The following is a 27,758-nucleotide window of genomic DNA, read 5'->3' as shown; positions in this document are numbered from 1 at the left end:
ATCTCCAGAGGATGCATGCCAAAGCTATCAGGGCAACGGGGCCAACCATTGCACAGGCTGTCTCCATGCCTGCTGTGAATGTCAGGGCAGCACCTAGAAGTGGTAGGCCTAAAAAAGTTAATATCATAAGTGGTTGCATGGGTGAACACATTTTGTTTCTTTATAAGCTGGAAATATATTCACTTTCACTGAATAATGTGTAATGTTGTCTTTCAACTTCATTCACAGGCTTCGAGAATGCACGCTCAGCATTCACCCTCCCCCCCACCCCTCCCCAAAGCACTTTCCCATGAGTGCGGAGCCTTCATCCATCACACTTATCTCTCTGTCCTGAGCATTTTCACTGCTGCCTGCTGGGGTTCTCTTTCAGTTGTCCATCTGAGTTGACCTGCATCTCCGCCCACCCACTTATTGAATGCCTTTTGGAAATCCAAATATATTACATCTACTGGTTCCCCTTTATCTATCCTGCTTGTTACCTCCTCAAAGAATTCTAATGATTCCCCCTACATGAAGCCATGCTGACTCTGCTTCATTATATTATGCATTTCTAAATGCTCTACTATTTCATCCTTTATAATAGACTCTTTAACATTTTCCCAATTAGAGATGTTAAACTAACTGGCCTATAGTTACCTGTTATTGTCTCCCTTTTTCAAAAAGGGTGTTACATTGGCAGTTTCCCAATCCTCTGGGACTTTTCTAGAATCTAAGGATTCTTGGAAGATTACTACCAGTGCATCCAATATTTGTGTAGCTACTTCCTTTAATATCCTAGGATGCAACCCATCAGGGAACTTATCGGCCTTTAGCCCCATCAGTTTCCCGAGTACTTTTTGTCTAGTGATAGTTATTGTGTTTATTTACTCCCCCACTTTGCCCCTTGATTATTTAGTACTCTGGAATGCTATTAGTGTCTTCTGCCGTGAAGACTGATGCAAAGTATTAATTCGACTCCTCTACCATTCCCTGGTTTCCCACTATTTCTTCCCCAGCCTCATTCTCGAAGGGGCCTACGTTCATTTTTTATATATTTAAAGAAGCTCTTACTGTCCGTTTTTATATTACTTGCTAGTTTACCCTCAAAGTTTATTTTCTCCCTCTTTATTAATTTTTTGGTAATCTTTCATTGATTTTTAAAACTTTCTTAATTGACTGGCTTACCACTAATCTTTGCCACATTGTATGTTTTTTCTTTCAATTTGATTGGCAGAACATCTTTTTGGCTTGACGACAGCCTCTTAAAGTTACAACTTTAGATGCCATTGCCCTTTTAAGAATGGCTGTTCAGCGTCTGTTTTTTTCTCTTTGCTCTTCTTTCCATGATTGTCAGGTTTTAGCAGGCTCCCGTTGCACTGATGGGCTGTCTTTAGAACTCTGCAGGAAAGCTTCAATACAAATAGTTTTGGCCATCTAGGGAGTTTCTGGATCAGAATTGTGCTGGAAGGTGATTTTGTGTTCTGCCTTCAGGGTTTTTTTTTCTCCAATTTTCTCTGGAGCATTTCCTGGGCTTCAAGATGATGTCATTGCTCAGTCAGAGGCAAAGGGATTTCCCACGCTTACCGATTTTGGCAGGCTCTGCAAAATGTCAGTGACACATTCCTTGAAAAAAATCTTTTTAACAATGGCTGCCCAGATTGGCTGTCTGCCGACTCTAGTTCAGCGATTTGCTTTGCCGAGTAACAAGGCAGTCAAATACAAACTTATGCTTGATGTTTTCTGAGCTGGGCATTTGTGGTGTTAGAGTTACTTAATTAATTAATTAATTATTTTTCTGATCTTACAAGTTTGGGGGCCATGATCTGGGGCTCAGACTGGTAAAGTAGGTTTTAACGAGGGGCTTTCCATGAATGGCACCTCTGACACAGAATTAGGGAAATGATTCTCAGGGCTGGTTGCAGCCTGGAACTTTAAAAGATTTAGTTCACCCTTGCAGGCCCTGTGGACTCTGTACTCTGAAGCTGGACTTCCAAGGGAGATTCAATGGAATCTTCTGCTGCAGTAAAAAATCTCAGCCTTCAGCTTCCAAGTCCTTTCTCTGGAGCATTTTCTGGTGAAGTTTCTCTGCATCTTTAGCTTCTGTTGGGAGGACCCCTCAGGTCAGAAAGCATTGTTGAAGTTTTTTGTAGTCTTCCAGCATTTCAGTTTGAGGGTTGAGGGGTTTTTGATCCACTGCTACCACCATGTTGGGAGGGTGTTACAGAGCATTGTCTTTTAAAGAAGTCTTGATGGTCTTCAGTAGGATAACTGAGAGTCTTTATTAATAAGTAGATCTATTTACACATGTCCAATAAAGGGTACAGGCTGGGAGTTACCGCCATGCTTAGGTCTTAACCTTTCATTGCTCAATACCACACTGACACCTGGGTCTGGGTCATGTGTCTTTTTACATCACTGTGTGGGCAGCCTTGTACTCCGTAACCCTGTATGTGCCAGACCCTTGTAATACATGACTGTTCTGTACGTCAACTCCAGTCAGGAGTCAAGTAAGCTGTAATTTCAAGCCTTACATAGAGCATAAGAACATAAGAGTTGTAGTTAAAACCTTGGTTGAGCCCATGGGACAAAGGAACTTAAAGTTACATAAAGGTAGAGCAATTTTTGATGTTTGAGATTTGGTAACTTTATATTAAGTGAAAAATATTGTATAATTTCTTATGTCAAATTATATTGTACTTGCTTTAGCACATGAATTACTTACTGTGGAATCTACATTCAGAAAATAAAGTTTGACTTTAGCAGGATTAATGTGTGGAGTGTTTCACAAACAACTAAATACTAGATTCACTTTTGGTCGCAAACCTAAGGGAGGATATACTTTCCTTAGAGGGAGCACAACAAAGGTTCACTAGACTGACTCCTGGGATGAGGGGATTGGCCTATAAGGAGGGATGGAGTAGACTAGGTCTATATTTCCTAGTATTTAGAATAATGAGAGGTGATCTCACTGAAATGCATAAAATTCTTAAGAGGCTTGACAGGGTAGATGATAGGAGGATGTTTCCCCAGGCTGCAGAATCAGGAACTAGGGGTCACAGCCTCAGAATAAGGGGTTGGCCATTTAGATCTGAGATGACAAAGAAATTGCTTCACTGAGAGGGTTGTGAATTTTTGGAATGCTTTATCCTAGATGTTTGTGGATGATCAGTTATTGAGTATATTCAAGACATAGTATCCAAAAATCTATTGTTCTAAGGGAAACAAGGGCTATGAGGATAGTGCAGGAAGGAGGAGTTTAGGTTGAAGATCTATCATGATCTTATTGAATGGCAGAGCAGGCTTAATTGACTGAGTAGCCTACTGCTTCTAAGATCTCATGAATGTTTGGAACCAAGAATACTGAATTACTTGAGAATGCAAGAGTTGGTTTTATCTGAATCAGGATCTGAGAATGTTGATAAGGTAATATAATAGTAGGTGCAAAGGCCTGAGTAACATTAATCTATAAAATCAAAGCATTACAGATTTCTGGGCTCAGCTCCATCACTGTTGCTGAGTCAAAATCCTGGAACTCCCTTCCTAACAGAACTGTGGGTGTACCTACACTACAGGGACTGCAGTGATTCAAGAAGGCAATTCATCACCACCTTTTCAAGGGCAGCTAGGGATGGGCAATAAATGCTGGTCCAGCCAGTGAAGCCCACATCCCATGAATGAATAAATAAAAAGTGCAACTTAACAAGAGGCTCATGTTTGCATTACCAGGGAAAACCCATCATATGTTGCAGCAAAGTGCCACATAGAAGGAAGCACTTCTGGTTATGAGTCACCCAGAAATATCCACAGTGTTAGAGAAGTTTAATTATCTCACTAGGTCAGAAAAATTAAGAGTATTTCCAGATGAATAATGAAGTAGATAATTGGATTACAGAGGAACACCAAGCTATACCACAGAACAATAATCTAGTTTGTGCCTCAGGGGTTCATGGCATGATGTCCCAGAATCAAAATTATTTGGCAGTATTCATGAGAGGTGGTGGCATAGTGGTATTGTCATTGGAGTAGCAATACAGAGACCCAGGGTAATGCTCTGGGGACCCAGGTTCCAAGCCCACCATGGCAGATGGCAAAATTTGAATCCAATAATTAAAAACAATCTGGAATTAAAAGTCTGATGATGATCACAAAACCACTACTGATTGTTGTAAAGACCCATCTGGGAAGGAAATCTGCCGTCTTTACTTGGTCTGGCCTACATGTGACTCCAGGCCCACAGCAATATGGTTGACTCTTTAAAAAAATGCCCTCTGGCAGTTAGGGAGGGGTGCCCACATGCCATAAATGAATATTTTTTTTAAAAATCACAGCATGCTAGCATGCTGAATACTTACCAATCTCTGGGCATTGCCCTGATTATTTAGATAAGGTCCAATTTGGGGCCAATCTGGCACAAATTACAGTTGTATTGCCACCTTCTGGCTTGAAATTGGGCAGTGATAAATTTCTACCCATCAAACTTGGACTAGTGTTCTTTCTCCCCAGTTCCGTTGGGATACAAGTCCCATTTTCTTAACACGCCCAATCCCTCCATTATTTCTCTTTTTGAAGCAGCCAATTCACTTAAATACTTTTCAGACACCATGTTATTTAACTCTTTGGTTTATTTTATTGATTTGTTTTAGTACATGGAACTGAGCATAAATATGCTATGCTTATAAAAGCTGCATCTGTATGTATACATAAAATATTGTATTCATCATATTGCTCAACATGCCAGAAAGTAATTTCATTTTGCATATAAGTACATACCAAGATTCCACCCCATCCTTGGTGTGATAGGAAATCAACAGGACTAGTAGCACCAGCTTTAAATGGGAATCTCAGCAAAAAGTCTAGATGAAGCGGGCTTATTTCCTTTTTCATCAAAAATACCTATTGAAGCATAATATTAATAATGGTAACTTTTCAGTGACAAAGGAGTGTTTCCATTTATTGGTCAACTTTGAATTTATCTTTGAACAACACGTCAAGAACTTTGGCCCCTTTAACTTAACAAAATATTCTTTCAATTCAAGATTTTAGAGCCCAAAACTTAACCTGTCTTTTTAGATATTGCATATTTCCAGAATCTTCTGTTTTCATTTCTTTCAAAAGATCATTCATTTGTTCTTTTTGCTTGAAGTTTCTGTTCCATTCATAAAAGCTTAACTTTTCAGCTTCTATTTCTTTGCACAGTAATGTATTAAAGGAGTGCATAAATTCTTTGAACTCCTTTTTTCTAACAATAGGCATCAAGCTTACATGATTATCATAAGTATATAGTTTCTGCTCACATTCTTTTCCATGTGATAAACTTTCACATCCAGCTTATCTCCTTTGTTTAAAAAAAACTTGTTTCTCACTAACCTAACTTCACCTTGTACTTCAAAATTTAAGTTAACAATTTACACAAGTACTGCAGCCTTTCTTAGGGTGGGATTTGCCAGCCTCTCCTGCCAGTGGAATCATCTGGTCCCACCGAAGTTAATGGAGATTTGAATGGCCCATCTTAGCCGCCGCGGCAGGACCAGAAAATTCTGGCCTAGTAATTTACCCATTCTTTAACTTTCCCATTAGTCATCCTCTTAAAATGTGTTCTAGTTCTCCTCTTTATCATTTTGCATTATTCTTCCCTAGTCCTAAACAAGTCAGGTTTGCCAAAATGGCAACCTTATGACTCTTAGGCCTACAGATGCTGGGCACTTCAAGGTCTTTCTCAACGTTTCAATAGTGACACCCAGATGCCCCTGTTAATAGGATTTGGGCCTCATTTATATTGAGCCAGTAAGCTTCCTAGGATAACAGGCTGCCAGGTGCAGTTGAGGCCTGGGGCCGTTCTGGCATTGTAACGTCCCTCAAGTAAATGAGGAGGAGGGGATTATCAGGAGGTTGCGGCAATGATTGAAAAGTTGGGCAAGGTGAGGCACTTGTAAAGGTAATTGAGTGGGGAAGAAGGGATGTTCATCAACATATGGGGGTTGCAATGTAGTAGCTCTGGGTGAATTGGAGGGTGGGGGTAGTAGCTGCTAACAGTAGTCTATTCTCTTTGAATGTGGGGTTGGAGCAGCCTGTTAGGTCTCATTCAGGATTGGTTTTCCTAAATTCAATCTGAAGCAGTGCTTGTTGCTTCAGGGCAAACTGGTCTTGCAATGGAGGTCTCAAACAGGTGTTAGGCCCCTCATTGGTCAAAAGGTCTAACTCTTATTTCAGACATGGGCACTAATTTTGTTGGCCTTTACTAATATGTCAGGTAGTAGAATTCAGACTGAATCAGGAGTATGTTCTTCCTGCCCTCCATATTGAAGACTTGGGAGCTCATTTAGCTGCCAAAAGCCAGGCAGTGTGTGACCAATTTCTAGACCTAATGCCTTAATTAAAGAATTACTTCACTTTCATATTCTTTCCATCATCTTTACTCTATTCACAAGAAGCAACCTACAACCTATTCCCAATATCGAAACATAAAATCTATCCAAAATAACTAGCCCCATCAACATTACTCCATAAGATTGGCAATGAAATGCTGGATCCTCAGGGGCTAAAGTGTCTGCTAACCCAGGTGGATGCCTAAGGTCTACAAAGCATCCAAGATGCACAGCAGATCTTAAGTGCAAAGTGTGTTGGCAGTCTGTGTACATGCTATGTATGAGTCTCTAAGTCCATGGCTTTTTATTCAGATTAGGCAATCACTCCATATTTCAGTTGAGCACATTAGCAGTTCACCTACAGTGCACCACCCATTCCCTAATGCCAGAGTTCCCCCTCAACACCCTTGGATGTCAGCCTGAGGACTCTGTACCTCTCTTGCTCTTATCCCCTCAATGACTGCTCGTGTTGAGAAATCCAACCCTGCTGCCTCAAGAGCATTGCACCTGAACAAACAGTTATGTAAGTACCATGACATTGACATGTTCTATGTATTCAGGTTGTTCATGCCCAGGCGTACGCTGTATGGGAAGAGACAGTGATATTCTGTGGGAGTCATATAATCTGCATGTATTTTCTGGTCTTTGATTCCTAACTGCACTTGCATCCATCTGCTATAGTTCAAAGAGTCTCCTTGACTTGACTCTTACCAAATTTAAATCCTGCTTGGCTCACTTCACTTCATTTCTCTATGCAAAATATGAGAAGGAACCACACATTCTACTGAAAAAAAATGCTATGACCTTGACTAATATGCAAAAATATGAGCATACTAATTCCTGTCCTAGATTCTTCTTAGCTTCCAAACTACCAATAATGTCATTACAAAAACCCAAAACAAAATTGACTTAATCTCATCATCATCTTTTGTTTCATGTCTGTCCTATTTTTGTTTTTAACAAGACCCATGAATTACTTCTCTCATCTTGTCGAAAATTGCTTTATTTTCTTCAACATTATTACAATGTCATATCCTGAATCTTCCCCCTGCCCATTGAGACTGATCTAGGCATACATTTTTCTCTGTCCCACTAACACTATTTTTTCCTTACACTTCTGCATCATTCTTCTCTGTAACTCCAAAAGCATTTAGTTCCCTTGTCTTGATTTGTGCTTTCCATTACTTTGGTTTGCGGTATAACTTTATTGCATTGTTATGTAATTCTTTTCATTATGCTCAATTTATTAATTTTATAGTGCAGCATCTTGCTACCTTGAAATCCAAGGATACCTCAAAAAACGTTGATATGCAAAGCAGGAAAACAATAGAATCTATATACAGAAGATGACCATTAACAGCTGTAATATCTAGCTATTACAGGATACTTTTCATATTTGGAAACAATAACAAAGTTGGTGAACAATAAAACAAACTGAAGCAATGGTCAAAGGAAATATTTTAATATACTTTTAGAAAGAGTATTACATGGGCAATTTCACAACCTCTTGACAGAGTATGGGAGAGTTTCCTCTGCTTGGCAGCTACAGATGCAGGGCCAGCAATGTTATTTTAAATGAGGTGATGGGGATGGCTGGGTTGCCTGCCTCACTTTCTGTTGATTCTGTTCTTGGGCACTTCGCTCCATCAGCAGCTTGAAGGCCTCAGTCATGGGAACCTAATGCACAGTTTCAGACCTAAGAGTTCAGGTTTGCTTACTTTAAAGGCACATGGCCCAGTCAGGGGCAGGACAGCACTTGGTGTTTCCCTGAACAATACAATTGGCCTAGGGAGAGAAAAATAATCACTACCTATTCATAGGTACACTGCGAGGAAATCTACTTAGTCCATGTGATTTAATTACTCCATTGATAGCCCAAAATGATATTGTGCTCTGTAGATGTTAACAAATAAGGATTAAAAACATAATTCCTCGCAGAATACTGAGAAGTACATAAACATTTTAGTCAAGCATTTATTTACCTGAAAAGCAACTTGAGCCGTGAAGATGAGTTTATCTCTTTCAAAGAGACTTCTGGTTGTATACACAAAAACTGAATAAGTGATTTCATCTGTGAGGTTGAGGACACGCTCCTTTACATCTTCTGCTGGTATGGAGCGCAGAATGGCATTTTCAAATGTGACATGAAAAGCCTAAACAATAAAGTAAACAATTGTATAGTTTTTCTTTTAAAGTTAATGCATCAATTATCGTCTACTTTTGCATAATTGCACTCAAAATCACACAGGGGGTTAAATTACATAACCCCTGTGAATGAATGCAAGGAACAAAATACACAAATAACCTGCACCCGTTAATTATATTGTAGGCACCTTCTGTGGATTGCCATCTTGACATGGTGGAGAAGCTTTGGCTCTGTGACAATCCCTTGAGTGATGTCATCAGGAGTTTCTTGCTCCTGGTAGGGCCCCCCATGACAGCAAGGTCAGGGGGAGGTGCCAAACAATGTGCAGTCCAGAAAGTCCTCAACAGCAGAGCTGCCGAAGATGACTGTGCGTTTCACCGGCTGGGAAGGTGGAAGAAGGCTGCAGGAGCAAGGTGGTCCTTGTCATTGTGGTTCGACAGGTCACTGAAATCTGATCAACCCATCAAGATCGTGCGGACAACGAAGTCACCTTAAGGTTTCCATACTAAACAAAGTCATGTGCAGGCTTCCTCCAGGGTCCATTTGTCAAGTCCTATGAAAGGGAGAATTGGCAATGGGAGCAGGGCTATGAACCAGGGAATTCCTAGTCAAGAATCACAGGTGGCAGATGCATGAAGGTCATGGACACCCAAGTTGGGACACAGATGTCTTTGGGCAGCATCATCTGTGATTCAGCAGTCCTCTTCAGGGTACCCTTTGCTCATCCCAAATGGGAGGGGGCTAGAAAAGGTGCTCTAAAATAAGCTGTTCATTTCCTCTGGCTAGGAACCATACACTGCGAGATCACGATCCTGGTTGTCAAAGAAAGATAAACTTTAAATTTTGCAACATTGAAAGTTAGAACATGGATAATTCCCAGACTGCAGTTCTACTTTCCAATGGTAAATTATACTACCTGAGCTATCAAGACTCCAAATTACCAATGCTGCCCTCAATGAGACCTGCCTTCCTGGGGAAGGAACAAGCAGGGGGATACAACTACTATTGGAAAAGAAAGGCAAACAGCGATCCTCATGTGCAATGAGTTGGTTTTGCCATCCAGAAAAGGATCTTGGATGTATTTCCAGAACTCCCCCTTTGTATTATTTTTTCATTACACTCACCTACAGCTCAGGTGTAACCTACTTGCCACTGTCATCTGCACTAACTCCCTGACCCTTGACTCTGATGAAGATATCAAGGAATAGTTGCATTCTGACCTTGATGGAAGTCCTCACTGCATTGTGAATATCTAGTTTCTGGTTCATGTGTATTAGTATATAACTTTTAGTTTTAGGAATTAAAGTTTAACTGCAGAAAATGGGATAAATGCAATTTAAGGCAAGGTTGGAGTCGATGACACTTAAAAGGTTGGGGCCATGTTGCCTTAAGAAGTAGGCGGCTAGAAGGTAAGATCATAAAACAAGCAGATGGACTTACTTAAACTAAAGAGCTGCAGATGTGATGTTTGTAACATTTGCAAGAAGGGCATTCCAGAGAGATGCCTTTATTTTGGGAGTTAGAGCTATATTTGTTTAAAAGTTTTTAATGCACCCTGTAAAATCATAAAACCCATTTACTTCATCATATCAAAGAAGAAATTTTAAGTGAGGGATAATTAACCTAAAGGTCAGTTTGAGGACATCCCAGAGCAGGCTTCATCATTATGGAGATGGGTGGAGCTTAGGGAGATCTCTAGTTTCAATTTATCTAGGCATTTGCTGTGAGTGTTAGTTGCAGTTTGGATATCATGTGGTTTGCTGCTCACTGAGAGAAGATAGCCAAAGCGAATTATGGTTAGCTAGGCCTGCACTGTAAGCTGAGTAAAAAACTAACTTCATCATTCAATGCATGGGATCCGGGTGAGGCTTAATCTAAGTTTGAATTTTGAGAGGGAACGGAAGCTGGTAGATAGCCTATTTTGAAACTGGTGGAAGAATTGACAGTGGTCCTCCACAGAGTCTGTTGCAAAGAAAGTGTTAGATTAGTATTGGAAAAGTAGCCAGAACAAGGCATCCACAGTAAAATCATAAGATAAAATCTTAAGAATTAGGAGCAGGAACAGACCTGGTAAATGAAAGTGCTACATCTGAGAATAGCTGGAGCTAAGGAGAATTAAAGAAAATTTCTAGAGGACTGTGATATACCTATGGTTGTTCCCTACAGAAGTAAATAATATTAAGATTGATGTGTCTTAAGAGAATTTTGGGGGAAATAAGAAATAAACCCGAGTGGATAACAAATAATTATAATCTATAGTGTTAACTTACTCATATTTGCTTTTTAAAATTTGTTCTGTATACAATACAGTTTGCTTTGTTAAAAAGTGAAATCTTGTGGTGCAGTGCTATTGGTTAAAATGAGGTATACAAATTTATCTTTAAATGTTAACGATCCCTCATACCATTGTAACAACAGTAATCCAAAATGAAGAAAAAGATCATGCTTCCGAGGGACTTTAATGCCAGGATTGGCCATGACGCCAATGTCTGGAGTGGAACCATTAGGGAAAAAGGGGATGGGAAATCCAATGCAAATGGTGTCCTCCTGCTGACAAAGTGTGCTCGGCATGGTCTCATTATAACAAGCCCTATTTTACCAGGAGGACAAATACAAAACCACATGTAGGGATTCTAGATCAAAGCACTGGCATCTCCTGGATTATGTCATTGCTCAGGTCAAAGTCGTATGTCGTATCACTCAATCCATGTGGGTGACTGATGCCTGCTGGACAGAGAATCGACTTGTTTGATTGGTGATGAACATCTGCCTAGCACCAAGATGTTGCAAGGCCCAAAAGTCCAACAGGAAGAAGGTCAATGGGCGGAATCGTCCCAGATTTGCACTAAGTGCAGTACCGTCTGGGTAAAACGACATTTTACCCAATGGCTGCAATGGTAGGTTTTCATGTGGTATCATCCCAAACCTGACACATTATTTATGCATTCACAGAATCACAGAGTGCAGAAGAGGCCCTTTAGCCCATTGAGTCTGCACCGACACGTGAGAAACACCCGACCTACCTACCTAATCCCATTTACCAGCATTTAGCCCATAGCCCATAGCCCTGAATGTTATGACTTGCCAAGTGTTCATCCAGGTACTTTTTAAAGGGTGTGAGGCAACCCGCCTCCACCACCCTCCCAGGCAGCGCATTCCAGACTGTCACCACCCTCTGGGTAAAAAACTTTTTCCTCACATCCCCCCTAAACCTCCTGCCCCTCACCTTGAAATTGTGTCCCCTTGTGACTGACCCTTCAACTAAGGGGAACAGCTGCTCCCTGTCCATGCCCCTCATAATCTTGTACATCTCAATCAGGTCACCCCTTAGTCTTCTCTGCTCCAACGAAAACAACCCAATTCTATCCAACCTTTCTTCATAACTTAAATGTTATTCACCAGGCAACATCCTGGTGAATCTCCTCTGCACCCCCTCCAGTGCAATCACATCCTTCCTATAATGTGGCAACCAGAACTGTACACAGTACTCCAGCTGTGGCCTCACCAAGGTTCTATACAACTCCAACAGGAAACACGCCATTTCGATGATGGTTGGGTTCTCTGTTCCCTCCATCACCTCACCACTTCATCACACTGGGTACCATATTTAAAGTCCAGATGCATGCACACATCTCAATATTTCCAGGCCAGGACTACTGCAGGGAAGATGTCCACGAAAGGCCCCCAGGTGTAGCGATGCATCACTGGAACACCTTTCAGATGCTGTGAAGGCCCACCATGATCTCCTCTACCCCTCTTGACAGCAGTATGGGCAGCGGAATTACCAACCAGGCTTGGGAGGTGGTGGTCAGCACCAATGCCCTACAAGAAGACAGCCATCCAGTGCCACTATAGGTTGAATGGTTTCATCCATTCCGCCAGGGTAACTCTCTCTTCCAAACAGTCTCAACTCGCACATCCACAGGGACATTACCACCAACTCTCTCACACACTCTCACATCTCCACGAGGCTCAAATCCCCTCGACCTCACATCCTCATCCCGTCATAGCGCTGCTCACCACACAAACATTCCATGTAGTGCCATGTGTCCTGCTCACACTCTCTCCATCTGTTTTCCTGCAGGAGAAGCCTGCTCACATCAGCAGGGAGAGCTCCGTGTGTGTGTGCATGTGCGTGTGCGTGTTGGAGCCTCAGGCAAGCACTCTCCCACGCGTGCAGAATGTCCTGAGCATTTTGAATGCTGTCTACTGGGGTTCGCTTTCAGTTGTCCATCTGAGTTGACCTGGATCTCCACCCACCCACTGATCACATTCCCATGCAGCACATGACCTCACCCACCATGACTCTCACTTCACTTTCGATTTGAACAGCTTGGTGCTAATTTGGTTTTACTTTTGCTCCCCCATCCTTTACCTTCTCCCAGTCACCCATTTCCTTTTCCCCATCACAGTTGACCCCCGCCCCGGGCATCACATTCCACCTCCACTATGTTACATACCAGCCCCAACCCTTTTCCTTCGGGGATGTCCAGGTGAACCTGCAAGTTCCCTTCCTTCCCAAAAATCTCACCCCCATTCATCTCCCCGACCTCCTTCATCCCACCCCCAGGGTCTGTGTCTGCCTCCGGGTCCCCACCAACCACTCTCGCCTTCCCTTCTATTGCTACTGTCGAACCCTCACCCTATCACGCTACCGCCTTACTCTGCCCTTGGTCATTCTTACCCTTCCTTCGTACCACACTCATCCTCAGTTCGCTCCCCAGGAGGCAGGCATTGACCTATCTGACCCCTCCTGTGCACATTCACCTTCACATCCTTTCCCCAACTCTGCACCCCTCTCCCCCCACCCTGGAACTCCTTCCCACCCCAGTCCTCACAGCCCCCGGACTCCCCCACACTTAGTCCCTCTCCTCTTCCCTCCCCTCCTGACTCCTTCCTCCAGCTTAACTCCCCTCTCCACCCCCCTTACACTACCTCCCCCTGTTCTCATTCCCCACCCCCTCCCAACCTCACACCATCCTGACACCTTCATTCCTCTCTCCACCCACCAAAATTCACCTCATCCTGACACCTCTTCCTCTGTCAACCTTGGACCTTCCTCTCCCAACCTCTGGTACATCTCTCTCTCAAACACAGCTGGACCTTCATTGAGCAGACCGTCAATGGTGACTTTGTAACTTCCGTTGGCTGCTTCACAGCAGAGTCATGTCCGTGAGAATCCACCCAGCATGCCATGGACGTTCCTTCAGTTTGCCATTGGTGTCGGTCTCCAACATCATCTGCTCACGGATATCCACGATGTGAGTTAGGCCTTGGTGGTAAGTCCCGACTTCTACATGTCACACTTGTCATGACATGTTCTGCACCGGCGTGCAATCACGCTGACGTGGACGGATGATCCAGTGGGGAGGGGGAGGGATGATTCAGGTGGCCTGGCCTTATAATGATATGCAGATGTATTACAAGGAGGTTCCCGATGTCCAATGGCGGGGAACTTGACTCACAGTCGATAGGCTGAAAGAACAATCACAAACTGGTTTTACGACGTTGTGAGGCCAAAAATCTGTTTTCTCGCCATATTGTGTCGCATCGAGCACACCCGATGCCAACGGGCACGGACGATTCCACCCCAGGTATCTCAACCCCTCTTGCCTGGTCATTGCTGCATTGAGCTCATGGAAAAGGAAATGGCTTACAAGTCTACACACATCTCCATCATCCAGCCAAGTGGTCTGCTGGAACTGGCTCTCCACGAGAGTTGTCAGCCTTTCAATAGGAAATGCCAAGTGCACATCCATTTGAGATATGGCAACACTCATGGCCTGGATGAACTCCATCATCCTCGCACGGATACGCAGAATCTCTGGAATCTGCACTCGCTGTAGCAGTTGTTGCAGCCCGGACAACTCCAAGCGCATATCATCAGCGTGGGCGCAGCTTGGACTTGGTCACCCATTGTCCTCCAACTGTCAGCAGCCTCCGTTAGCTGCTCAGGTATGTCTATTTATTTTTAAAAATAGATATTCTTTCATGTGATGTGAGCATCGCTGCCAAGGCCAGTATTTGTTGCCCATCCTGAATTACTCATGAGAATATGGTGATGAGCTGCTGCAGTCCATCTAGTGTAGGTAAACACGATGCTTTTAGGGAGACACAGTTGGCTCCTGGCATCACTTGAGCCTGAAGGAAACTGCATATGATTGAAGTTTGAGCTTTATTTTGAGTTATTAATTATTTAGGGAGGGATTTCAAGATTTTTGACCCAGCAGTGCAGGAATGCCGATGTAATTCGAAGTCAGGATGATGTGTGGCTTGGAGGGGAACTTGCAGATGCTGGTGCCCATGACACCATTAGGCAGTGCAGTGAAGAAACCAGCAAATGGGAGATATTTGGAGAGATGCTCACAAATTGCAGTTGGTTAAATTGTGTGTCTCAGTGAAGATATAGAAAGATGCATGGCCCAGCCACATGGACGATCAAGAACATTGTGTGAATTGACGTGAAAATCTCCCAACTTGCACACTGTGGATATGTGCCATTGTCAGCAACTTTATGTAAAGGCTGTCAACTGCAATTTACAGAGTAAGAATGTATGAAATCATCTTAAAAAGGTGCTCCCAGTTCCACCAGTTGCAAATTTATAGAAACTGCCCTTGACTTTCAAGGTAGGTTTGGACAGTTCTGTTGAAGGAGGCTTGACGAGTTGCTGTAGTGCATTTTGAATATAGTATACACTGCTGCCACTGGACGCTGGTGGTGGAGGGAGTGAATGTTTAAGGTGATGGATGGGGTGCCGATGAAATAGGCTGTGTTGTCCTGAATGATTTAAGTTGCTCATGGGATGTCAGCATCACTGGTTAGGTCAGCATTTATTGCCCATCCCCGATTGCCTCGAAAAGGTGGTGAACTGCTGCAGCCCATGGTGTTGAGTTTCTTGAATGTTGTTGGAGCGGTACTCAGCCAAGTAAATGGAGAGTACTCCATCACACCCCCCACAGAATTCTCAGCCTCTGACCTGCCCTTGTCGTCACAATACTTATGACTGGTTCAGTTCAGTTTCTAGTCAATGGTAATCCCCCAGCCGTTGGTGGGGGAATTGAACAATGATAATTATGTTGAATGTCAAGGAGAGATAGTTAGATTCTCTCTTGTTGACAATGGTCATTGCCTGATGCTCGTAGTGCAAAAGTTACTTGGCACCTATCAGCCCAAGTTGTTGTCCAGCTCTTGCTAAACATGGACAAAGACGACTTCAGTATCTGAGGAGTCGAGAATGTTACTGAGCATTGTGAAATCACCAGTGAAGATTCCCACCTCTGACCTTATGATAGAGGGTAGGCCATTGATGAAGCAACTGAAGATGGTTGGGCCTAGGGCACGAACCTAAGAAATGCAGCAATGTCCTGGGACTGAATTGTTTGGCCTCCAACAAACAAAACCATCTTCCTATGTACTAGGTAGACTCCCACCAGCGGTGAGTCTTCCACCTAATTCCCATTGACTCCAATTTTGCTGGGTTCCTTGATGATACACTTGGTCGAATGTTGTCTTGATGTCAAGGGCAGGCATCCCTTGAATTCACCTCCTTTACTCTTGTGTGGATTAAGGCTGTAATGAGGTCTGGATCTGTGTGGCCCTGGTGGAACCCAAACTGAGCAACCATGAGCAGGTTATTGCTGTGTAAGTGATGCTTGATATCTCTGGTGCTGACACATTTAATCACTTTGCTGAAGATCAATAGTAGACTGATGGGGTGGTAATTGGTTGGGTTGGATTTGTCCTGCTTTGTGTGAACAGGACATACCTGAACAGTTTCCACATTGTTGGATGGATGCCAGTGTTGTAGCTGTACTGGAACAGCTTGGCTAGGGGCACAGGTAGTTCTGGAGCAAAAGCCTCCAGTACTACTACTGGAATATTGTCAGGGCCCATAGCCTTTGCTGTATCCAGTGCTTACAGCCATTTCTTGATATCAAATGGAATGAATTGAATTGGCATGTTTGATGCTGGGGGTCTCAAGAAGTTGTCAAAGTGGATCATCCACTCAGCACTTCTGGCTGAAGATGTTTGCAAATGCTTCACCCTTGTCTTTTGCACTGATGTGCTGGGCGCATTGAGGATGGGGATATTTCTGGAGTGTCCTTCTTTGGTTAGTTGTTTAATTGTTCGCCACCATTCATGACTGCATGTGGCAGGGCTGCAGAGCTTTGATATGATCTATTGGGTGTGGGATCATTTAGCTTTGTTGGTTGCAAGCTGCTTTCACTGTTTGACAACCATTTTCTCCTGTGCTGTCACTTTACAAGATTGGCACCTCATTTTTAGATATGTCTGGTGCTGCTCCTGGCATGCTCTCCTGCATTATTCTTTGAACCAGCATTGATCCCCTGGTTCAATGGTAATGGTAGAGCGAGGTTTATGGCTGGCATGTGATAACAGATTGTGGTTGAATACAATCATGCTGCTGCTGATAGCCCATAGCATTTTCATGGATGCCCAATTTTGAGCTGCAAGATCTGTTCTTAAATCTATCCATTTACCATGGCGGTAGTGTTACACATTAAATTAGACAGTATCCTCATTGTAAAGACAGGACTTCATCACCACAAGGATTGTGTGAAGGTCACTCCTATCAATACTGTCATAGACAGATGTTTCTGCAACAGGTATGGGTGAGAGGTATTTAAGTACCTCCATCTAGAATTCATTCTGTGCCCTCGTTACCCTCAGTACTTCTTCCAAGTGGTGTTCAACATGGAGTACTGATTCATCCAGTGTGGTAGGACAGTAGATGATAATCAGCAGGAGGTTTCCTTGCCCATGTTTGAACTGATGCCATGAAACCTCATGAGCTCTGGTGCCAATGTTAAGGACTCTCAGCATAATTCCCTCCCAACTGTATACCACTGTGCCATCACCTCTGGTGGGTCTGTCCCATGTGGGCCAAAACATACGGAGGGATGATGGAGAAGTTTGGGACATTAACAGCAAGGTATGATTCTGTCAATATGACTGATCCTTGACTACTCTGGGACAGAGCCCCCAATTTTGGCACAAGACCCCCAGGGGTTAGTTAGAAGGACTTTGCGGGGTTGACTGGGCAGGGTGTGCTGTTGTCATTTCCAGTGCCTATGTCCATCCAGTTTCATTCTTTCATCTTTTCTGTAACAGTTTGATACAACTGAGTGACTTGCTAGGCTATTTCAGATGGCAGTTAAGAATCAACGACATTGCTGTGGGTCTGGAGTCACATATAGGCTACCGAGGTAAGGACAGCAGATTTCCTTCCTTATAGGAAGGACATTAGTGAACCGGATGGGTTTTATCAACAATCAGTTTCAGGTTCACCATTACTGGGACTAGCTTTTTAAGTTTAGATTCATTAATTAATTGGATTTAAATTGCACCAGCTACTGTGGTGGGATTCACCCTCATGCTCAGAGCATTAGTCAGGGCCTCTGGATTACTAGTCCTGTTACATTACTGCTATGCCATGCCACTGTCCTCCTGTGATGTGCTCTCTGGCTTGTGAGCCTGAATCTAATTGCGAATGCATACAAAGAGAGAGTACCTGTGCAGGTGTTGGGTGCGATGAAGTGATGTGACGCTGAACTCTGAGGATCCCTCCTCCTCAGAGGTGGCTGGTTGGTCTCCAGTCTCTTGAACTCTTCTTGCCTTGACTCGACCCTGAACTGCATAAGAGAACACAACCATGCAAGAGCTAAGGGCCTGTCAGTTCCTCATCCCAACCACGCCTGCTGTGAAGCTCCATGTATCCAACTCCATGTGCCAGATGTGCCTTTGTGCATCCACTCTCATTTACTCACCCTCTTGGCTTGGCACTCCTGTCTCACCATCAGCAACTGTGCAGCCTGCTGGTGGCCTGCCAACTCCAAGGCTTTCTCCTCCATGGGGTTGAACAAGCGGAGGTATGGCACCCCTCTGATAGTCTTGGCCCTCTTTAGTGTTGTAGGAGGTCTTTTTCTGCAAGCACGAAAAGGATGACTGTTAGTTTCCCATGGAGACAAGCACAATGCCTATTCTAGTGGAAGCCAAATGGTGCATGATTAGAGCACATGAATGTCACCTGCATATGGCCACTCTTGAGACCTTATGGAGGTCAGCAATGACATTTCTCACCGAAAGGCACCATGCTTCTAACAGAATATGCTGCTGCCTCATGCCTTTGCCACCGACTGGGTGGTCTCTCCTTTGGCCCAGGTCAACCCTATCGCATTATCATGTATAAGCCCCAAAGTGTAAAGAGATATTTAGTACTCACCTAGGCAGACTGAATGAGGTAATTGATGCACTTGGAGCACTGGATCCAGGTTCAGCGGTGACCCCACAACTGCTGGCCTCCTCTGTAAACTCCATCCAGGCTTGCTTGATCGGTCAGGCGGGTCTCCCCCTCTTGTCCTGTCCTGTCCTTAAGAAAATGATGTCCTGCCTTGCCCATGCAGCTGTGACAAGGGTGAGGAGGAGGAGGCAACTGCACAGCTAAATTGTTTTTCATAAAATCATAAGAATAATGCCACGTATAAGGAGGCTATTTAGCCCATTGACTCTGCACCAAGTTTACAAAGAACAATCCAGTTAGTTCTCTTCCTCTGCTCTTTCCCCATTTCCCCGCAATTTTTCCCCCTTAAAAATACTTACTGAAATGTCCTTTGAAAACTACTATTGAATCTGTATCCATCACCCTATCAGGCAGTGCATTCCAAATCCTAGCCACTTGCTGCATTTGAAAAAAAGTTTCTCATATTGCTTGCAGTATTTTTGCCAATCAGCTTAACCTGTGCACTCTGGTTATTGAACCCCCCACCCCCCTTCAATTGGAAACAGTTTTTCTTTATTTACTCTAAGCACTTCATGTTTTTAAACACCTATCAAATCTCTTAGCCTTCACTGTTCTAAGGAGCACAACCCCAGCTTCTCCAATCTGTGTAACTTTTAATTCATCATCCCTGGAACAACTCTAGTAAATCACTTCTGTACCTTTTCCAAAGCCTTCTTAAACTGTGGTGCCTCAAATTGGACAAAATATTCCAGCTGGGTCCGAAGAACTGTTTTACATAGGTTTAGCAAAACCACCAGGCTTTTGCACTCTATGCCTCTATTTATAAAGCCCTGGAAACCACAAGCTTTTGTTAATTGACTACTTTGTTAACGTATGCTGCAATCTTCAACAATTTGTGTACAAACATCCCAAGCTCTTTTCTTGTATCCCCTTTAAAGTTGTACCATTTAGCAAGTATCATCTCTCAATTCGTTTTACCAAAATATATCACCTCATTTTTCTGCATTGAATCTTATCCGATGTGTCCACTATTCCTCACTATTTAGGAAACTTAAAAGTTTCATGACATCTGCAAGTTATGAAATTTTCACCTCTGCCGACAAGTCCAAATCATTAGCGCAGATCAAAAACAACAGTTCTTCTGGTATAGTAGTTTTAACAGACCCCCCCCCCCCATCTTGTCAGTCATTCTATTGTTAGAATATGAAGGCAATAGCTTTCAGTAAAGATATTTTGACAGAAAAGTAAATAGGATGGATTTCTTTCAGAAAACAACATTTTGGGATACATTTAGTTGTGATTTGAGATATAGTAAGTGTAGAATGTTTGGGAGGAATAAGGTGACTATGCATTTATGGCTTCGAAAGCTCTTTGTGACTGGGGCTTGCTCGTATCATTTCTAGATTTGTAGACTGCTGAAGCAGGGTAGCAGGAGACTCGCAAGGAGCTTAAATGCTGACATGGACTAGTTGGGTCAAATGGCCTGTTCACGTGCTGCAAACTCTCAAATTCTATGTAATTGATACAGATTGATTGTTATGATCAGTCAACAACTTCATTATCATTGTATTATGCGACTACTAGAGTGTGTTGCAAATATCTAGTTTCATAAGTCATGTGTTTTTAAAAAATAACTTAGTTTGGGAATTGGATGGCCACACTGCCATAGAGATGGGCTGTGGGGTTAGGGGGTTTCCTTTGTTTAATTATGTGTGTATGTTTGCTCATAGAAGTCAATCAGTGGCCAGCTTAAGCAGATAGCTTGGAACAGGCAGAGAGAAAGCATTTGCTAGGAGCTGTGGGACAAGAAGCTGTACAGGAGCTGTGAGAGTGACTGGGAAAAGCAGCCAGTGTCTGTCCAAAGCCAGATCAGGGAGCATAAGGGTCATTAAGAGCCAGGGTGTTTCTGATATTTAAATCCCTAAACAAGAAGGCAGTGAAGTCTGTGCTTGAGCTGAAGAGTCCACAGTTGAGGTCTTAAAGGAAAGTTGGAGGGTCACTTAGCCAAAAGCTAAGTGAAGGATCCCCATGAAATTGGACCTCAAGGAATAGTTGAGCACTGAGGAGAAATCAAAGTGAATTCTGGAGGACTATGACATACCTTTGGATTGGTCTCAGAAGAATAGGAAGTGAATGAACATGCTTGTAAAGTATAAGGGAACTCTACGGTGGAAGTAAAAAAAAGAAATGAATTTATAAAATAATCTTTATAAATTACAGTGGTGTTAGTGGTGCTTGCTGTGCTTTTTAAAAAAATATACAGTAGTTTTATTTTGTTCAAAAACAAGAAATCCTGTGACCTAGTTCTTTCAGTTAATCACTGGATGTTAATTTCCCTTTAAAATGTTAACAGTCCCTACCAGGATCGTAACCAGTGGTTGAAGGTAAACCTTTGTAATTTTTCATAGAGTAATTACCACACTTCTAATTAAAGTTATGGGTTAGGACCTCAGCATTCTGATGAAGCAGTCAGATCTTTAAACTTCTTCCTGCACTGTGACCTTTACAGGATGCAATGCCTCTTGCATTGGCCTGTTCTACCACCTGCACCCAGTGATGATAAGAAGCTTGTCAGGAGACTCTTTTGCTGCTGAGTGTAAAGAGGGAGGTGTTCCTTTGGTTCACCTCCTCCAGTAAAACTTCCAAAGCAGTATCAGAAAATTGGGAGGTCGTTTCTGCATTGCTTTAACAAGATATTTTGGCTGTTCAATCAGAGTTCAGCTAAATGCAGCCAAAGTGCAACTTCACTAGAAGAGGTGGAGGTGTCAGCTGTGGCTCAGTTCATAGCACCCTTGCCTTTGAATCAGAGGGTTGTGGGTTCATGTCCCACTCCCGGAAACCAAGAACTGTGATTGTACTTGAAAGAGTTGCAATCTGTGACTGTTGATAACTTGAAAGAGTTTCACTAGAAGAGGTGTAGGCTGCCTTTAAATGAGGTCAATGATTTTTTTTATCCCATCCCCAATTAACTTGCCAATGAACAATGCAAGTAATGTTGTAACCTTGTCAATTTTAATCAAAGTGGGTCATGTGCTCTAATCTGCCTCTCAAAAATGTAATTGGCTTAACAGACGTTTACCTTGAGAGAGAATTGGTAAATAGGGTTGATCTTATTGAGGTCATCAATAACGAAGTAGATTAAGGATGCTCTCAGTGCAGCAGGTCTATAATTTTCTCTTGCTTCATTTATTTTAACTTCTGTTATCCTTGCTTCAGCCACCTGCATAAACACATTGTGTGAGGAGCAGGTTCAGAATATTTATTCTCTGCAGCTCAGTTTTCCATAAATACCACAGTTCTGCAACTGTTTCTTATTGAAACAGGATATGCAAAGGCAGCATTCCATCAGGTGTTCTTTTCTATCTGTGATTGTGATAAGATACAATGCATTACTCCAAAGATTTAAGGAATTCTTAATACTGCAGATCCCATTTCCAAACAGTAAAAATAATTCATGAATATAAACACCAAATTTAACACTAAGTAGCTGACCTTCTGTTCTATTTCAGTTGCAGTGTGTTTGGTTGTCTCTAGGTTCTCTACCAGAGCTGTATCACCAAGGAAATTTCCAGAAGCTCCTGAGAGTCGTGCTAGAAGGGAGTCTTCTAATTGTTTAAGAACAATCTTGAACTCATTCTGTTGAGTTGTAAGTCTTGCCTAAAATAATACGAATATTTGTTGTTAGATCTTAAGAAACCTTCTGCATGGGGCTGATTTTATAGTTAGGGAGGATATTGGAAATCATGGCTGTGATCTCCAGAATTTCTTTTGTTAAAAGAACATTTGTATTGAAAATCAAAGATTAGGGCTAATTTTATAGAACTGTACTCAAAAGGATGGAAAATTTGTGGGGAGTAAGCCTGCAATTACCCAACAAATGGTTTTATGGGATAGTTTCCCTGTTGGGAGCACACTTTGGAAAAATTGGCCATGCAGGATGTCCTTCCTTTTTGAATCAAGGGTATGATTTATAAATTGCTTCAGTGAATCATTAATTGAAGCGCTTTTGTCGTGAACAATTCTTAAAGGCCAAATTCTGTTTAAGATGTTTCTCTGTAGGAACTTTAGTTACTGCAGGGAGCATTATAAAGTGATATAAAACCCTTGGGGGTAGAAACACATCTCGGATAGTGGATCAAAATAGGTAGTATCAGATTGGTCACCACATCACTGTGCCTGATATTTAGTTCCATAGATGTGTTCTTCACAGCACCACTTAAGTCTTACAAAAGCCATAGCTCTCACCCAGTGTTTTCTCTTACTGGTCTTCACAGTCTATCCCTGTTGCTGAGCTGACACATGTGCCAGTGAATTCTTCCATCTCCCTGATAACCTACTTTGACCCTGCAAACTTCCATTACTGAATTCTAGGCTGTGACCCAGAAATCACTAAAATTTTTCTTAAAGTGAATACTGTACTTATACTAACATTGTAACTATCATTTTTCTAAATACCCTGCCCTTTTCAGATAGTTAAGCAATAAAATTGAGTACATAGTTTACAGCCACAGGAGGGGTAAAGATGACTCCCCTATCTTACCACTCCAAGTCTGACCGTAACAGATGAAAGCAAAATACTGCAGATGCTAGAAATCTGAAACAAAAACAGAAAATGCTAGAAAAACTCAGTCTAACATCATCTGTGGAGAGAGAAGCAGAGTTAACGTTTTAAGTCCATATGATCCTTCTTCAGACCGTAACAGGGTTTGTTGTGAATTTAGAAAGGATGAAGGTATTTTACTCAGTGTCTGTGTTTAACAATTTATGTACTGATTGCAAAGAAACAAGCCTGACAGGCTTTCTTGAGGTTTAGAACAAAAAGGGATTAGAGTTTATTGTTTAAAACCCACCCAGGTAAAGGTAGCAAAATATTTAAAAAGATAAATCTGTGATTCTTGAACTTCTGCAACCCACATTCACACACACATGCAAAAGTTACAAGTAATTCTGTAGGTAGTTACTTTTTTTTTAGTCAACTTGAAATTCAGTGCTGAAAGATAAAGAAATTGAGATTTCACTGTTTGAGTTCTTGGCTGCATCACTGTGGCTGCAACAGAGATTTTTCCCAAGTTCCTTTAGATTCTAGGAGTTGAGTTAAAGCTCATGTAACTGCAATTGCTGAAGACAATTTATTTTTAATCCGTAATTCGTCTCTTCCGGAAGTCGATGGGTTTTGCACCTGAGGTTCCTTTCGATGGAGAATTTACTATCTCTATGCAGGAATTTTAAACTTTAAGAGATAGGGCCTTAACTTGGGAGAGGAGAGAAGGGAGCCCCTGCTGCTCCATTGGCAGTTTTTCCACTATTCAATCTCCAATACAGCATGCAAGCTGCAAACAAAGATTTCAAGATGGTTATTTCTGTCACATGAAGACATATCTCCATATAACAATTGTTCTAACAAACTTTGTCTCTACTGGACAGGTTGTCTTATAGAAATGTAAATTTAGGTCCAGTACATTTGAAGTAGTTCTTGACATCCTAAGGTTTGAAATTCCAGAGAAGGACCTGCTGTTGCATGTCTGAATTGTATTCCACATTGGGAATTTCCAAAAAAGGTCACTGGCAATACTAGACATCAGGTGACTTGTGACAGCCATCTTTAGTCAGTGTATTTCTTATCTTTAAGGAGTCCTTTTTAAACAGCTCAGGATATATGTTTAGTCAGCCAGGGAAATAATAGATTAATATCACAATTGCACAAGTCACATCATCATGATACCTCCATCTCACGAGGAATGAAACATGATTTTCAGTGAGTATTTCATTACAAATATCCAAATATTAAGAGAATGAAAACAATACATGCACACCCATTCACACTTTGAATCTATTGCATCCGTTCTGCTCTACTGTGGTTTTGATAACCAGATGACCCTAACCTGTGTTAGACTCTGGATAACATGTTCTTGCATTGCTATTAGTTTTCAGGTGGTTGGTTACAAATATCACCCATCTTCATTTGAACAGATTAGACTTACATCAGGATTCTAAATTTGCTTTTTTTGGCATGACAGATAATTTTGTCAGAAACTCTATGCCTTTTCCCTGCTGAAATCTCAGATTAAGTATTTTAGGGTTTGGTTGTCTTACATATGTTTGCTCCCAGATTGCTGGTAACCAGCCAAGCTACTCTTGAGTAGAGGTATTCTGTACTCCCCATTGGCTCTGCCTTCATGCTGCTTAGCACAGATCAGGCTCTTAGCATGCAAATTTTCCTGATTGCTAGCCTGGTCTACTCTGGTTTTAACCCCTCACTGTCCACCTCTATAACCTGTAAATTTATTAGCTTAAACCCAGGCATTTACAAATCTGATTTCTAGAAGGTTAGTGAGCTGTAATTTGATTCTGGCTTCCTGTAAGAATTCTGGACTGTCATCTGGCACTTCACTTTTGGTGAATTATCCATCACTGTTAGGTTGGTTGAGGTTTAAAACTTGGTCTGTTTCGTTTTGTTTACCAATGGTTAACCCTGCATGAGTTTTAATGCTATTCCCCTTGTGATCTTCACAAGTGTTGCCTACTTTGGGGTTCGTTCCTTTCTCTTCCTCCTTTGTTTTGGGAATGGGCATTTCCCTAACCTGTTCCCTGTCCCCTGGAACACTACTGCCCCTAAATGGATGTTCAGGTCCTGCTGTACTTCACTGTGGCTCTTCAACTGAATAGGGATCATCCTCACTCTTTCTTGGTCTACATGGGAACTTGCCCTGTCCCCATTTAAAATCTGCCATGAAAGTGTTTACTAAACAGATCACTGGTTCTTTTCCTTCATCCTTTTTAACCTTTACAGGCCCCTCATGGACCTCTTACTTCTGCCAGCCTGGCCTCAGCCCTTTAAAAACTTAAGTGGCTTTTCCTTAACCACGTGAACCTTCACGGGGTCTATCTTGACTCTTTAATTCAGCTGGCCTGGCTTCGGCCCTTTTAAATTCAAATGGCTGTCCCTTAGCTACTTCAAACCTCACGGATTCTATCCAGATCCATTTTATATCTAGTGGCCTGGCTTTGACCTTTTTAAGACCAAGGCTGGGATTTCCCTTGCCCGCTGGCATCGGGCGTGTTCGGTGGTGTGAGCAGACAATATGGCGAGAAGGCCAAAAATTGGTTTCACGATGGCATGGAGCCAGTTTGTGATCGTCCGCTCAGCCCATCGATGGCAGGCCAAGTTTCCCGTCAGCAGACGTCAGAAAGCTCATTGTAATATATCATGATAAGGCCAGCTCACTGGACTCATCCCCCTCCCCGCTGGATCATCCACCCACATCGGCGGCAAAACATGCCTATGTGTTACACAATAGCATATATAAGGCGTGCACTTGGCGAGCTGCACTTTGCTTGGGACTTCAAGGTTTGTCTGCCTACCTTGCTTTGGTCACACTCATCAGCACCAGGCTTCACAGGCAGCACCACACCACTTTTGGAGGGGCTCACAGGCAGGTCTCTACCTACCAGATCAGCCATATGTGCATGGCTTTTCAGGGCTAGGGCTTGCTTGGGGAAGGGGGAGAAGTAGCCTCGGGCAAGGGAAGCGGCTGCAGGATGAGAGCTATACCGGGGAAGGAGAGTATCCCAGGGTGTGTGTGAGGGCACATGTTTATCTGTGCAAGTGGCCTCAAGATGGTGAGTCTGAGGAGGCAGTCTCCAGAGGAGATGAGGCCAGATGGACATGTGAGGGTCTGTGTGTGACAATGGGTGGTGATGTCTCTTGAGCTGGGAGTGAGTGAGATGCCAGTGAGTATGTGATGGGCTGGAGTGAGTGAGTTTAGAGTGATGAGATGGTTGCCATATCCTGGCTGCATGGATGAGGTCATTCATCCTCTATCTGCATTGGATGGCCAACCTCTTCTGTGCAGCATTTGCACTGCTCACCACTACCATCGCCTACCAAGCCGGAGTGGTAATGTAGCTGCCCCTCCTGATGCCAGAGCAGGGGTAGAGGACGTCACAGCGGGCCACCATGGCATCCAAAAGGTGCTTGAGGGCTGCAGTCATCTTGACTTTCAGGGCCATGTCTTCTTTGCTGCAGTCCTGGGCTGGAAGTACTGAGTGCAGCTGTACTTTAAATGTGGTTCTTCTCGTGATGAAGCGGCAAGGTGACAGGGTGGCAGGTGAATTGGAGCCCACCTGCCATCGAAACGGAATGCATAATTATTGCGGTGGATTTGGGATGATATGGCGTGAAAAGCCACCATTGTGGCCGGGGGGTAAAATATTGTTTTTCCCCCATCTGCTACTGCACTTAGTGCAAATCTGGGATGATTCCGCCCCAAGAGATACTTCTCTAGCTACCGAACTCACAGATTTTACCCTGACCAGTTTTACATCTACTGGCCTAGCTTCAGCCTTTTTAAGTCCAAGTAGCTCTTCCCTAGCTATCTCAACCTTCACGGATTCTATCGACACTGTCGGACTTCCAAACCTCTCGTGGTTCCTTACACTTCAGCAGCTTCCTACTGGCTGTCAATGTCTTTTCAATCTCTCTGGACTGTCCCTGAATTTTCAGGAGTACTATTTTCCAGCCTGCCTCAACCTCCCTACGCATATTATCTCTCTCTCCAATGCTTGTAGCTGCATTTGCACTAATTGTATTTTTTTCTCTTTCACTTGTCTCAGGTTTGCAACCTAATTCTCTGGCCAACAGTTTTAATATTTCAAATCTTCTGGCTTTCAGAAAAAACTCTAACTCCAATTCCTTCTAGACATATTTTCTAACTACTTGACGGACAGAACCTTTAAATCCCCAAAAGTAATTTCCATCTGTTCGAGAAAGGCACTGGCATCAAATGTCCATATTTTTGATAGTACTGCAGCACTGTATACAAGAAAGCCTGGACTGGGCTTTTTAAATTTCTGTCTAGGGTTTAATTTAGTTCCCACTTCCAATTACTCTCGTAGTCTGTGGTTTCAAATAGCTCATTGTCAGTGGATTCAAATCCAGACATTAGCATCCAAATTTCTGTTACGGCCATGTGAGGAGTAAAGTAGGATCCCCGTCCTACCACCCCA

The 27,758-nt window shown here is 42.8% G+C and overlaps 1 protein-coding gene across 1 annotated transcript in view; it reads right to left on the bottom strand.

Annotated features, from left to right (window-relative positions):
• The window catches only part of LOC144699540 (dynein axonemal heavy chain 17-like), a 785,608-nt gene that overhangs the window by 72,072 nt on the left and 685,778 nt on the right, over positions 1-27,758 (bottom strand). Inside the window, 4 exon segments of the mRNA XM_078570587.1 lie at positions 4,750-4,872; positions 8,327-8,497; positions 21,832-21,972; positions 22,245-22,409. Of these exon segments, the coding sequence (XP_078426713.1) occupies positions 4,750-4,872; positions 8,327-8,497; positions 21,832-21,972; positions 22,245-22,409 (600 nt within the window).

The sequence above is a fragment of the Cetorhinus maximus genome, chromosome 24, assembly GCF_964194155.1.
Source record: "Cetorhinus maximus chromosome 24, sCetMax3.hap1.1, whole genome shotgun sequence".
Classification (NCBI taxonomy): domain Eukaryota; kingdom Metazoa; phylum Chordata; class Chondrichthyes; order Lamniformes; family Cetorhinidae; genus Cetorhinus; species Cetorhinus maximus.
This window is presented reverse-complemented; position numbering and strand designations above follow the sequence as displayed.